Source organism: Sinocyclocheilus grahami, unplaced genomic scaffold, assembly GCF_001515645.1.
Source record: "Sinocyclocheilus grahami isolate Dianchi unplaced genomic scaffold, SAMN03320097.WGS_v1.1 scaffold616.1, whole genome shotgun sequence".
Taxonomy (NCBI): domain Eukaryota; kingdom Metazoa; phylum Chordata; class Actinopteri; order Cypriniformes; family Cyprinidae; genus Sinocyclocheilus; species Sinocyclocheilus grahami.
In genome coordinates, this window is record NW_015505795.1 from 666,056 (window position 1) to 681,309 (window position 15,254).

Here is a 15,254-nt window from a genome sequence, read left to right on the forward strand (position 1 = left end):
AGACATTGAGGGGGGCTAGTCCCCCCAATAATTAGAAATCGCTAAACCCTTTTCTCAAATATTGCCTGCCAATTCGAGAGAGAGAGAGAGAGAGATGAAAGTTGCGTGTATGCGCGTCTGTGCCTTTCTCTTTTTAGAATGAGTTTACTTAAAAAAAAAAACAGCGATTTTATCCTCTTGTTGCTAGAAAATATAATGTAGCGATTCAGTGTTTAAACTGTTATTAATGAAAGTCGTGGGGCAACATTGACAAGTTTCGTTGCTCCTGGATGTGTGAGCTGCGCGATCTCCGATATATATATGTGTTTGTGTGTGTGTGTGTGTGTCAGTAAGCAGCGCATTAATATAGAACGGTAATTAAAGGCTCTAATGCACACCAGCACACCAGTATAGGTGTGTGTATTGTAGGAGCTAGACGACGTATGATGACGTGTGACAGTATAGTAGTGGTGTCCCAATTCTTAGGGGAATATTTTCACCCCTACCCCTTGACACTCTGTTTCAAGGGACAAGGGGAAGGGGTAGGGGAAGGGGTATAAAATAGAATTGGGATTGGGCCTTAATTTCACAAAGTCATGGCATTAAATGTTGCATGCACTACAAAAAAAAGAACATTCCTCAGTATTTTTGTCTTATTTTTGCCAAATTGAACACAATTCAATAAAAAATTAAATGAGTTTATGCTTAAAACAAGAACAAATGTCTGTTAGTGGGGTATTATTAACTTGTTTTCCCTTCGAATTAAGTAGATTTTTCTGAGGCTACTGGCAGATATTTGTTCATGTTTTAACCATAAACGCACTCTATTTGGATCAGTTTCACATAATGTCATTTTCTTTTCAAGTAAATACATCTTGATTCAAAAATCTTTGGATATTTGCACTGGAAAACAAGACAAAAATACAAAGGAAGTGCACCACTTTTTTGCAGTTGTTTTAGCATGTTTTTTTCATGTAAAATGAATTAAAAAGCAATGGAGATAATTGCAACTTTCTGTTCGTGTGTGTTGAACTCGTAAATGTATAATCGCTGCAGCTCTCTCTTGGTCATACTGAAGATTAGGTCACTACTAGGGCTGCACGATTAATCGAATGCAATTGTTATGCATATTTTTTGTGATCATATTTGGAGTTTCAGCGTGAGAGCGCCCTCTAGCCTTCGGATAGAGATTTACTACTGATCCCAGAACCTCGCTTCACTGAAAGATACGCCAAATCGCGATTACGATTTAATTTCGATTAATCATGCCACCCTAGTCACTACCAGATTGATCAGCCATTCATTTATTTGTTAGAATACTAATGTTCTAGAAGCCATATTTCAATTCAGTTCAATTCAAGTTTGTTTGTATAGCGCTTTTCACGATGCAAATTGTTGCAAAGCAGCTTTACAGAAAATTTAAGTTTCTACATTATATTTAGTAATAGCTTATCAGTGGTGATAACTATCTCAAGTTGATGTCCATATGGCAGAAATGCACGGTAAAAATCAAGCAGTTAGTTAATAGTTATAATTATTTGGTAGTTTTGTGTGTTAAATATTTGGCGTTTCATATTTGGCAGTATAAACTCATTGTTTGCTTGTCTCTTTTCTGAAGGGTGAAGGTGAGGTCGCATGGACAGGCCCGAGCGTATTGACCTTCCAGATAACGCCGATCGACTACCTGCTGGGTGTCGCGGACCTGACGGGCGAGCTGATGCGCATGTGCATAAGCAGCGTGGGCAACGGCGACATAGACACGCCCTTCCAGCTCAGCGGCTTCCTGCGGCAAATCCACGACGGCTTCTCCTACATCGGCAACACGGGACCCTACGAGGTGTCTAAGAAACTGCACACTCTGCGGCAGAGCCTGGGGAAGGTGGAGGACGCGTGCTACACCCTGCGCGTGCGCGGATCCGAGATTCCCAAACACATGCTGGCCGACGTGTTCTCCAGCAGGGCGGCGACGCATGTGGACCCGGATGAGCCGATGGTGTGAGATACCGAGATGCGTCGCGTGTCCTTTCCTGTGCATGTCGGACTTTGCAAACTAGGCATATTATTGTTAGAGTATTTTTAGTTTAAGGACTCGTTGTTTAAATGGTTGCATGTTGAAAACACGTCTAGTTCTTCAGTTTTGAGCTGTTGTATTTCATATAAATTGCAAAATGTTTAACTGATCTTGTTCCTTCTAATCTTCCAGAAAGTTATAAACATGTTTACCATTATTTTGAACTCAGAACTGTCAATAAAACTTGTTTTTGGTACAAACTTGACCCCCGGCTACATCTCAACAGATCACATTAGGGTGACCATATTATAAGAGATTAGTTATTTATTTCTTAAATACCCCAATTGTTTTACGCATCTGCACTCAGTTTTATGTATTAATTGATTTTTAATTAAGAAACAGTTGTGCTGCCAAATATAATTTTTCAGGATTCTTTGATGAATAAAAAGTTAAACCGAACAGCATTTATTCAAAATATAAATCTTTTCTAACCATATAAATATTTGCTATCACTTCTTAACTATTTAACACATCCTTGCTGAATAAAAGTTTTAATTTCTTTCAAAAAAAAAATTTGACTGACACCAAACTTTTGAACAGTAGTGTATATTGTTAGAAAAGATTTCTATTTTAAATAAATGCTCTTCTTTTTAACCTTTTTATTCATCAAAGAATCCTGAAAAAGTATCACAGGTTCCAAAAAAATATTAAGCAGCACAACACTTATTATTCAACACTGATAATAAATCAGCATATTAGAATGATTTCTGAAGATCATGTGACACTGAAGACTGCAGTAATGATGCTGAAAATACAGCTTTGATCACAGAAATAAATTACATTTTAATGTATATTAAAATAGAAAAACGTTATTTTACATCATAATATTTCACAATATTACATTTTTTTCCTGTATTTTTGATCAAATAAATGCAGCCTTGATGAGCATAAGAACCCCTGTAAAAACATTAAAAATCGTTCTGATCCCAAACTTCTGACCGGTAGTGTATATACCCCTGCAATGAGTGGGCATAAATGAATGTAAAAGAAAATGTATTTAAAAAAAAACATACAGTTGTTTACATAGTTGATCACTGTAATATTCTCCAGTCTTTACTGTATTCTCTCTAAACACGTTTCAACACAACTCCCCTTTGAGAGCTCGAGATTTTGTGTGAAGTTGTACAATACTGACACATAGTGACTAATTCAAGTCATTGCAGGGCACAACTACAAGCATTCATTCTTAAAGGAACAGTTCACCCCAAAATGAAAATGTTGTCATCGTTTGCTCACCCTCATGTCGTTCCAAACCTGTATGAGTTTCTTTCTTATGCTGAACACAGAAGAAGATATTTGAACGAATGCTGGTAATCAAACAGCTGACGGTACCCATTTACTTCCATAGTAGGGAAAGAAATACTTTGGAAGTCAATGGGACCATCAACTGTTTGATTACCAGTATTTTCAAAATATCTTCTTCTGTGTTCAACATAATAAAAAAAACACAGTTGTTTACATAGTTGATCACTGTAATATTCTCCAGTCTTTACTGTATTCTCTCTAAACACGTTTCAACACAACTCCCCTTTGAGAGCTCGAGATTTTGTGTGAAGTTGTACAATACTGACACATAGTGACTAATTCAAGTCATTGCAGGGCACAACTACAAGCATTCATTCTTAAAGGAACAGTTCACCCCAAAATGAAAATGTTGTCATCGTTTGCTCACCCTCATGTCGTTCCAAACCTGTATGAGTTTCTTTCTTATGCTGAACACAGAAGAAGATATTTGAACGAATGCTGGTAATCAAACAGCTGACGGTACCCATTTACTTCCATAGTAGGGAAAGAAATACTTTGGAAGTCAATGGGACCATCAACTGTTTGATTACCAGTATTTTCAAAATATCTTCTTCTGTGTTCAACATAAGAAAGAAACTCATACAGGTTTGGAACGACTTGAGGGTGAGTAAATGATGACAACATTTTCATTTTGGGGTGAACTATTCCTTTAAATAGTGATCATGCATGTTCAGATATTATAGATAAATATAACAAATGTGTTCAGGTCTCAAGCCAGGATGATGTTTGGAAGTAAATAAACTCTTGAGCTGGAATATAGACAATATAAATATAAAACCGTTGTCATGAACCATGTCGTTTGTGTTATTTCATAGTTTTGATGACTTTAGTATTACTATAAAATGTGAAAAAGTCATAATAAAGAAAAACAGACTTTTGACTGGTAGTGTTCTTTGACTTTCATGTGTCAGCAAAAGTCAACGGTTAAAGTAATAAATACCTCATAATTATGTAACCTGGAACATGTCAGATATTCACTTACTGTACGATGACTACAAAAGAACTGTCATTTGCTGGTTCAGTTGTTCTCACTGGGTCCTAAAGTCACCAGATCAGATGTTAATTTGATTTAGCTGCTTCAGTAAGAGACTTTGATTCTGACGCTCTGTGCGGTTTAGCTCAATTAAACCATTATGAGACACACAGGCCTCGAATGAGACTTTCCACTGGCTATAGAGCACAACACAAAGAGCGGCTCTGTTTGTCCGCTCACTGCTGCGTCTTGGGCCTGAACGAGAGAGAAAGACACACAACAGGAACACATTCAAGCAGTGATTGCATTTGGCAAATGGATCAGATGTCTGATTATTGAAGACAGCTTATTATTCCAGTTTATACTTCACGATAACAGAATGAAAATCTCTCAGTTTAACGATTATATAAATGATAAGATACACTACTCATTTATTAAAAGCACAAGCAAAACCAACCAGTTACAGAACAGCTTCAACCCAGACATCTGTGAAACACAACCAGAACTGCTCAAATCTGCTTTGAAACTTAAAATATACTGATAACCAAAATAATAACCCAGATGAAAAAAAACGTTTTCAGAAATTTGGCAAGCGCTCTGGCAACATTCTTCCAGTAACATTAATATAACTTTTGTTTAACCCCTTAAATGTCACCCCCCATCTTTTTAAAATAGGCATGAAAGTGCACTATCCAAACTTAGATTGTTGTAATTTATGAACACTTTGGAATACAGACCTAAGGTTGGTCTCTTTTTAAAGAAGAACATCAGCAGATTATTGCAAAAGTGGAAAAGTTTTCAAAAAAAATCAAAGTATCAAAAAGTTATAGAAGTTTAAATTTACTGTAAATAAAATGCACTACATTAATTTTATTTAATTTTATATATAATACATATTTTACATGACAGGTTTTTATGGAAGCCCGTTTCCGGCACTGAATTAAAAAAAAAAAAAAAAAAGAAATTGGGACTTTTTTTATATCTCACAATTCTGAGAAAAAAAGTCAGAATTGCGAGTTTATATCTCACAGTTCTGACTTTATTTCTCAGAATTGAGACTTTATGTCTAGCAATTGCGAGTTTATACACGCAATTCTGACTTTATTTCTCAGAACTGCCAGTTTATATCTCTCAATTATGACTTTTTAACTCGCCATTGTGAGTTTATATCACGCAATTCTGAGAAAAAAAAGTCGCAATTACCTCTTTTATTTTTATTCAGTGGCGGAAACAGGCTTACACAGGTTTTACTCTAAAATTGGTTTAAAATTAAAGCCTTATGTCTAAATAAGTTGTTCCAAATTTGAAGTTGATATGAAAAAAATGTAGGTTCCTGTGAGATTTTATTTAGGGAGTTATACCACAAACAGCCACCGGGTGCCGTCCAAACTCCATTGAATTTTTTTAATGCATTTTTCTGTCACAAATGTCTAGATTTCTCTGTCAATATTACTTTTATCTCAAAATAACCACCATATATGGAATCCCGAGACTCTGACCTTTCCAATGATATGTTTGTATGTCTAGATTATAAAAAAAGTTTGATTCTAAAAGACCGTAATGCATTTTGTAATATGACTCTTGACACCGCCCACTAAGGGGGAGGAGACCGCCAAAAGATTTTAAAGTACCATTTCCATGGTAACGCAATGTCCGATTTCAAAATGGTTTTCACAGGCTAAATCTTGGGCTTCTAAGCTTTCAAATGATATATAATTTATGATGATTACTAAAAGATTTGATAGAGAAAAAGGACAACCACAAAAAAAGAGAGCCAAGCGGGCTGGTCTTTAGTAACATATACATTACTAATTTATACATTATTTATGGAACATTGAAACATTGTACAGTAGTTGGACTTTCATCTAAGAGGGTTCAGAGAACATTCAAATGTAACATTCCCACAATGTTCGCAAAATAATCAAATGCAACGTTACCCAAACACCGTGTCCTAACTACACGTCTTTAACATTCACATAACCAGAGGAACGTTCCGTTAAACTGGATGTTGTGAACATTCTGGAATAACGTTTTCATAACAACTTAAAGGGAACATTAGCAAACGTTCTTAGAATATATTTTGTTAGCTGGGAATAGATGCAGGGATTTTAGGGGAATGTCTTTTGATATTTATTTTTACTATTGTCGCTGAAAAAAATACGTTTTATTACTTTATTGTATTGTTGTATATATCGATTTTACATTTATTGTCAAATCTAAAATAAGTTTTCAGTGTGTTGTACGGTTACAGTTAACCAACTAGCAGGTTTTTCTGAAATTGGTATTTTCTGCAGGATGTGTCTTTTTACTTTTCTTAATTATTTTAGCTCAATGTCTTTGATCAGCTGGCGTGATTTTTGGTGGATAAATGAAGCCAGTTTTCCTCAAGTCCACACATGGGTGTCCTAGAAAAGCATTTCAGATTGACTTTTCAACACAATATTTGAGCTCAATCATTTCAAACCTAACCAACTTCTGTTTTGTGAAATGTTTTGTTTTGTTTTGATTGTGCATCTTAATAAATGACACTTGGTTTGGTATTCAGTCATGACTTTTTCAGACATTTTAAGATAAATGTCACAATGCTTGAAGTCCGTCCAGTGGATGGGGTTGATGGGAGTTTTGCTCTGGTGTGAATCAGGAGTCAAATTCCAGCAGACGTCACAGAAACTCCTTCAGGACACGCCACATAACGGGACAAAGTGCGGCTGTGATCCGGCTCTCGTCTGCTTTCTGGCAACCCTGTGCTGTGGCTTCATTTTTCCAGAGGATAGCGGAAATAAAACAAAGAACTTAGAAACATTGTCTCTGGATTAAACAGAGGAGCACAGACGCACTGGGGTTCCCTCTGGAAACTCGCCCTTTACGCAGAGCTGGATTTTTTTTGTGCATCTGTTTTATTCAAATTAGGATTACATATCCGACAACCCAGCTATCTGCGGAGTGTAAAGTGTAAACAAAATTCATATTCGTGAAGGAAAGTGAACGGCGTTCGGCGCACCGGAGAATGACTCGCGCGGAGTTTTGGCGTGTAGCTGACCCCGACTAACTATATTTTTAGTGGATTTACCGGTTTCAAACAGTCATGATGTTTGCAGGAATGATCAGGGTGGAAAACAACTCAAAAACGCACAAAACTGACACTGACTCCAGGTGCCACCGGTGCGCTGTGAGGACAGGTAAGAAAATCCCACGGCATTCCCTGATGTACCTCATCACTGCTTGGCACTTGTTTGGACTAATGATAGCTTTTTAGTGCTGCCATAAATTAAAACACTAGCAATGAATTATCAAGATACCACTGTATTACTGTGTTTTATTGGACATGATACGCTGGAAGTACTGTTTATTGACGGTTGTGCCATGGTATTCTTTAAAGTTGTTTAGCTTGTGAATACAAAAATTCAGATATACCGATTCGATTCGATTTTTTTTATTACATTCAGTGAATATCATTTTAATACAAATGCTATTGATATTTCTAAAAAAAATTAACAGTAGACATCAGTTTACAAATAGTGAATTAATAAAAAGAAATTAAGAAGCACATACCTGTATTTTAAACCTATTCTTTTTTTGTTGTTGTATGGGTCCTTTTTAAACAATAGTAGGGCCCTATAAAATGTTCTTAATTTTTCTGGTAATCAGATGAAGGCATAAAACATTCATTTAATTTATCCTAATCAAATGAAAATTAAACCCTTATATTTTTTTTGGCAAACCAAGTGCTGCACAACAGAGGTTTACTGTTAACATAAAAAATAAAACAGATGTGAGTATTCCTTTAAAAATAAAGATTTATTAATATTTATTAGCAGTAGTAGCATTGAGTCTTCAGACTGCTAAATAGTAATATATTCTGACAGTAGAACGTTAAACTAAACTTTTATTTTGACGGGTTGCCGTGAAGAACTTGCAGCTGCTGTTTATGTGATATTACGGTAGTTTTCTCAAATGAAACGGTAAAATGCTAATGAAGTGACTCTCAGAGCAGCTGGAGATGACATTCGTGTTCATATCATCATATAGTGAGACGGCAGAAGCTGAAAACACCGCGAGCGTCATCCGCGCTTTAGCATTTGTGTAGTAAACAAAACAGTGCGCCATCCGCCATTCATTCACAGCGGAAATCATGGCACCTTATGCGTGATATCAGATGCTTCCGCAGGTTTATAGTATTACTGTAGCATTTCACCTGAGCATTGCGAATCACGCGTATGGCCATGATAAGCGCTGAATGAAAGACAGGCTTTCTGTTGTAACATCGCGCAAGGTAAATAAGGGTGACATCTAGTGGAGAAGACTAATGATAAGATTCACCTTAATCAGATCTTGTTTTAAATGTGCTGAAATAAATCCCGGAAAAGATCGATTCGCGGATTTTGAGAATTTACGTTTTTCAAGAAAATACTATTTCAGTCTTTCTACCTCAAAATAATTGCAATTATGTGTGAAATTTACTAGCAATTTCTGAGTGAAAATGGCGTGAAACCTTTTTTTAGTATAGGCCTATATGCTAAAAAGTAATCTAATTTCAAGTTTGTATCCTGATAAATTGAGACACTAACAAAAAAGTAGACCTGTTATAGGTACTATGATGTTACTATTATATTGGACATGATATGAAGTAAGTACTATGTTTATGGACAGTTGTACCATGGTATTCTTTACAATAGCATTAAGTAGCATGTGAATACCATGGTAAATATGGTAGTCTTTAAGCACCATTGTGTATATCAATGTTCTATGATAATGTTACCTTGTTTTTGTCCATATTATTGCTGTTTGATTAAGTACCATGTTATCAAAATACCATGCTGTTACACTCTAAAAAATGCTGGGTTAAATACAACACAGTGCTGGGTAAAATAGGGACAAACCCAGCAATTGGGTTGTTTTGACCCAGCGGTTGGGTTACTACCCAGAAGGTTGGGTTAAACATTTAACCCAACCACTTGGTCAAAACAACCCAATTGCTGGGTTTGTCCCTATTTTACCCAGCATTTTTTAGAGTGTACCACCTGATTTCATCTCTCTGCCACCACAGTATTTTTACTGTGACTAATGGAATGTTTAAGCCTCATGTTTTGATTTCTAATGTGCAATATGATCTTTGGGAACGCAGTACTTTCCTTTATTCCTTTCGCTGCAATCTCTTCCCACATCAAAGCTCAGCAAACAGTGTCAGAATACATGAGGACGGAGCATCTGGGGGTGGTTTAGCGGTTGAATTATTTTTAGACATCCATCAGAAGGTTAGATAAGTTTTCACTGAGTTTAACGAACCTTTCCAGTCATAACAGCCCTTTGCAATGCAGATCTGGCTTTCAGACATAATATTGTAGGTGCCCACAGGCAGACGGCTCATGGAGAAACGTGAAACTCGTGTAAACACACACAATGTGGAGGATAACGAGCAAACATTGAGATTTAGTCCAAAAATTCGGCCTTGTCACAATCTATACTGTATGTAGTAAAATACTTACAGGACAGCGTTTATTAGCAGTTGGCATGCAGCTAATTGGCATGACTTGAATGAATTGTGATTAGAGCCAGTAGAATGCATCTGTGTTGTCAATCTGTTAAAGTCACTATTCTGTTTTTACATCCATGAATCGGCTATTAAGGCCAGTTTGAGCATCTTTATCTGTTTTTCAATGTGGAACGGCATGTAGTGCATGAAAGAGTTTTAAAGAAAAGTTAATCCAGAAATTAAAATACTGTCATTATTTATTTACTCACCCACCCTCACCTTGTTCCAAACTTGTATGTCTTTCTTGTGAAACACAAAATGAGATATTTATCAGAAGTGCACGCTGTTCTTTTCCATATTTTGAAAGCAAAGAAGGTCTAATTCTTGCTGAAAATATTGTTTGATGTAATTTATGTCAAACATATGGGTTTGGAACAACATGAAGGGTGAGTGATGACAGAATTGTCCTTTTTGGGAGAACTATTTCTGTAACCATTATTATTGTTGTTTTGATACATTTTTCTGTTACAGTTTCATGGTTCTTGTTCTCTTTTATCGTCAGATTTGTTGATGTTCATAGCTGTTTATGTTCAAACAGTTTCCTCAGTTCACATGGTTTAGTGTGTGTGTGTGTGAAGTGATTTTCAGCTGTTTGTGTCTCTGTGAGCGAACAGGAAGTGCGTCGAGACCTTTGCCAGAACTTCAGCAGAAGTGCAGCTGCTAAATTTAAATGCAGTACAGAGGGTTTCTTTTGTCAAGTTCCCCTGTGCACGAGTCCTTAAAGGGGTCATATGATGCGATTTCAATTTTTCCTTTCTCTTTGGAGTGTTACAAGCTCTTGGTGCATAAAGAAGATCTGTAAAGTTGCAAAGACTACAGTCTCAAATCCAAAGAGATATTCTTTATAAAAGTTAAGAGGTCAACCATGCCTACCTAAAACGGCTCGTTCTAACACGCCCCCACATGTCTACATCACTATGTGGGAAGATTTGCATAACGCCGCCCAAATGTTCACGCAAAGAAAGAAGACGTAACTTTTATTCTCGCTGTAGTATTGTTGTTGCTGCCGCCATGTCGAGACACTGTGTGTTTCGTTGTGAAAGTGAAACTAATTTGGTTGGCCTTCCAAAAGAGGACGATATCTGCTTCGTCATGCCTGGAGCTGATCCGTGCTGGTCGCTGAGGAAATACATCAACTTCACGCTGTGGATCGCCGGATCGGCTTTCACCGTGGACGAAGCAGAGTCCAGCCCGGGGTCGTCACATGTGGTTACCGCAAGCCTGCCGGACGCTCCTTCGTCAAATCCGCCGGCTGCGCCGTTCTCAAGCCCGCCCGCCTCCGCTCACTCTAGCTCCCGGCTTCTGCTCACTCTAGGCCGCCGCTCACTCACTCTAGTGAAAGCGAAACTACTTTGTTTGGTCTTCCAAAAGAGGACACGACTAGAAATCAGTAGTTAAGTTAAGTATTTACAACACTGTTCCAGAACAGTTCAACCCAAATATTCAGATGTGTGCAGCACATTTTATGGAGGACTGTTTCCTGATCCTGGGAGAGTAGACTACAATGCCGGCTGTTCTGACTCTCAGACTGGAAGTACGTTTTCCATTTAAAGGATTTGCCACTGACGATTCAAACGTGAGTTTTGAGCAGTGTAGAGTAACGCTTATTTGTAATTTCTCCGATCACAAATGCAGACATGGCTTTATTTTTACGCGGCGCGATGCAACGCAAAGCGTAAAAAGACAGTATAAGTAATTATAATCCGTAATTATGTCCCCACTGGATGCAACAAATGCCTCGTTTATAATGGGTTTGAATGTTTTTGTCTCGTCGCTCCGGCCGGGACAGGGCATCACAGTATGGTGAGGGGCGTAACATTTCCATCTCACGCTTGAGGTATTCGGCCAATCACAACGCACCGATGAGCTTTGTAAAAATCGACACGTTTCAGAAAGACGAGGCATAGAGGAGAAACAATAATGTACAGTATGTGGAAAATAATGTGTTTTTTAAATCTTAAACCGCATAAACACATTTCATTACAACAAATACACAAAATAATGTTCTTTTTAGCAGCATGATATGACCCCTTTAACAAATTAGACCAGAAAAGGATCCTGTTCTTTGAGAAGTTGATGATTCATTACTAGAGCTGTCACTTTAAGTTTTTAATTTGGTATAATTTGTTGTTAACATAACATAACATATCTATCGTTCTATCGTTCTATGTAATTTTAATCGCTATTTTCAGTTAACTTTTATTTTTATATTTTCAGTTTTCATTTTAATTTAAGTTTAGATTTTAGTAATTTTTTTATGTGCTTTAGTCATTTTTAGTAGTGCTTGTTTTTTACAATTACATTTTACATTTATTCATTTCGCAGACGTTTTTATCCAAAGCGACTTACAATTGGGGACTTACAATATTATTATTTTTTTATTTCTAAATAGTTTTATTTTTATTTCAGTTAGCAATTGTACAACTTCAACTTTCAGATATTTGAGTTAGTTGCAACATTTCTAATTTTAACGTTTTTAATCTAATATTTTATTTTATTTCGGTTAACACAGATGTTTTGGCTTTAGATAACAGTAAAACTGCTGTGAACATCGTGTTTTGGTTGTTGTGGGCACACAGAGAGCTGAGCTTGGTCTCACTGTCGACTTTACTGTCTGTGTGTTAAAAAGGAAGGAGGAAAAGACTTGCAGAAAATGACCATCGAACTCTCACTTCCTCAAACGCTGCCGTCACTGGACGTGTGCAAGAGTGGTGAATCAGCTCAAATGGTGAAACCTTTCTGAAACAGATTGGCGTTTTCTCCTCAAACATTCCCTTTTCCTCTTCATGATCTCCTCGGCATACCGTCGTGTGTGTGAAACGCTCATGAGCAGCCAATGGGAGGCCGAGTAAAGCAGAAGTGTGTTTGGAGAGGGCCTCTCTAATCGACTAAGGTAAACACACATGTTTCTCTAGCTGGAAAACCGTGGCTTTTCAATGCATGCCAATATTGATTGAAGCTTGTGTGGTGTTTCTGTTAGTGGTTAAACTGTTTATCAGTAATTAGTGGTGTTTGCATAGTCAAACATCTATTTCTCTTGCACATACTTGGTGCTTTCATATACTTTGAGGATGTGATTAAACCTCTTAGTACTGCAGACATAAATGATTTCTCAAACCATGTGTGTTCTTGAGAAAAGCACCATTTTCACCTGTTGGACATAGGGATGCATATCGGGTATCAGCTCCGATAGTGCCATTTTTCTCGGATCGGGTATCGGTCAGAGAGGGCCCATCCAAATTTGAGATTTTTTTTTTCCCCGATTGTGCAAATTATTCTGTGTTACTTCTGAAGCCATACGATAGCTTAATGTGAGCTACATATGAATATTTAAGTCCTTACATTAAAGTTCACACAAACTCTTTTCTCCGCTGTGGCTGTCAGTCATTCGTTCAACCATTAAACCCTGGTCTCGTTTTTTTTACATTTAAAAGAAATGTATTTTAATTTTATAGTATATACTTATATATAAATACATTCATGAATGTTTTTAATGAATGGATTTTATAATAATACAAATAGCAATGTGTAACATTTTACCATATTTAGTGCAACACTTTTAATTTTTCCCCACAAAATAGTTTTTTCACTAAATGTTTGGATTTCTAAAATCATTGTGCACTAAAGATTTTTCTAGAATAACTTTTGCTGCCGAAATATCCACTATCCTAGTTTATGATTTTTTTTTGTCATAGGTTATAAATATACATAGGCCTATATTTTTTCACATTTGTTTATTTAATTTTTCTTTATAATGAAGTAGTCTGTATCTAGTAGATTGTGAAAGAATGATTATCAGTTCCACACAACAGAGATATATAAATTCTACATTTATTTAAATGAGGGAAAAAAAACTTCACTGGTATCGGATCGGTATCGGAGGCAAAAAAGACAGATCGGAGCATCCCTAGTTGGACATAAAACGGGTGAAAAAAATCCCACAGATGCACAATGAAGGAGAAATTGAATTTAGCTGAAAAATTGGACAGAATTGAGCTGAATATTGACACTATTGCCTTCTGTTGAGCTGCTTTTCTGCTGAATTTGTTTCATAATTGATGAATTTTACAACATTAACACCGTCACTTTCCTATTTATTAATGTGATGATGTGTATAAAGCACTAGAAATAAATGTAACTTGACTGAAATTGACCAGAATGTGGATTCTTTTCACTTGAGACTGTAAGAAATCACCTAACAACCACCTAGCAACCATTTAGGTTACCTTAGCAAACACATACGTAATGCCCTTTGACTTTTGCATGGTTACCCCTCATATATTAGTTGTTTTTGCATAGATACTGTCGCGGGGTGAATGAGAACACCGACTCGGTACTGATCGAAAGAGCCCCGGAGGGTGATTTATTGCCCACACACTGATCACACGTGCTCTGAGCAATGGTGATCGGTGCCCGCCTCCGCGTGGTGCTCGTGGGGTGAAGTGCCGTGGTGCAGATCCCTCTCCCAGGGTGCCTTCGGAGTCTGTGAACAATCAGAAACAAGCATTAATGTCGCCTGGAGCTCTGGGGTGCCTTCCCGCTGGTGTCTCTTCTCCTGGCTTTTAAGGCCAGCGGGAACGAGCTCCAGGTGCGCCACTCATCGTGCACAGGTGTTGTGCGTCGGTGATCAGTGTGGGAGCGGCGTTTCCAGGGCGACGCTAATCTGGACTCGGGATACTCGCCACATTCCCCCACCCAGGCGTCGTCCTGGTCCTGTGGGGAAACACACAACTCATTGTGGGGGTAGTACGGGGGGGGAATTTCTGGTTACCTGCCAGACCTGCCCAACCGGACCAGCCCCGGGAGAGACCGTCCGCATTCCCGTGATCGGCCCCGGCCCGATGTTGTACTTGGAAGCAGAAGTCCTGGAGTGCGAGGAACCACCATGTCACCCGGGCGTTTGTGTCCTTCGCCCGGGACATCCATTGCAGGGGCGCATGGTCGGTGACGTGGGGCATGGGATAGCCGTCAAAGGCCTTGGTTGACCTTCCTGAAGTCGTTACAGAACCGGAGGGTGTTGTCCGGCTTTGGAACCATCACGATGGGGCTGGCCCACGGGCTACGGGAGGGCTCGATGATTCCTAGTTGGAGCATCTTCTTGACTTCCTCCTCTATAGCCGGCCGGCGAGCTTCCGGTATCCGGTAGGGCCGCTGCCGGACTACGACTCCGGGTGGTGTGCGGACCTCGTACTCGATGACGGTAGTTCTACCCGGGGTCTCACTGAACACATCCTGGAACTGACTGACCAGGGCCTCAAGCTCCGTTTTCTGGCTCGCCGACAGCTGCGGTTCCATGTCCACTACTGGGGGCCCGGTATGGGCTAGCGCGGCCAGTTGCTCGGGCCGGGGAACCCACTTTTTGAGCAAGTTGACGTGGTAGATTTGCTCCGTCC

General features: G+C 38.3%; 2 protein-coding genes across 3 annotated transcripts in view; both read left to right on the forward strand.

Moving 5' to 3' along the window:
• LOC107557734 (translin-associated protein X-like) overlaps nucleotides 1–2,271 on the forward strand; it is a 22,808-nt gene extending 20,537 nt beyond the window's left edge. Inside the window, exon 7 of the mRNA XM_016241260.1 lies at nucleotides 1,598–2,271. Coding sequence (XP_016096746.1) covers nucleotides 1,598–1,978 — 381 coding nt within the window. The 3' untranslated portion in view covers nucleotides 1,979–2,271. The remainder of the gene's footprint in view (nucleotides 1–1,597) is intronic.
• Nucleotides 2,272–6,953: 4,682 nt separating this feature from the next.
• LOC107557735 (disrupted in schizophrenia 1 protein-like) overlaps nucleotides 6,954–15,254 on the forward strand; it is a 61,340-nt gene continuing 53,039 nt past the window's right edge. The window contains exon 1 of one of the 2 annotated variants that reach the window (XM_016241261.1): nucleotides 6,954–7,507. In XM_016241261.1, coding sequence (XP_016096747.1) covers nucleotides 7,414–7,507 — 94 coding nt within the window. In that variant the 5' untranslated portion in view covers nucleotides 6,954–7,413. Of the gene's footprint in view, nucleotides 7,508–12,691; nucleotides 12,755–15,254 lie in introns of those variants that run through there. The other variant, XM_016241262.1, reaches the window with a different exon arrangement.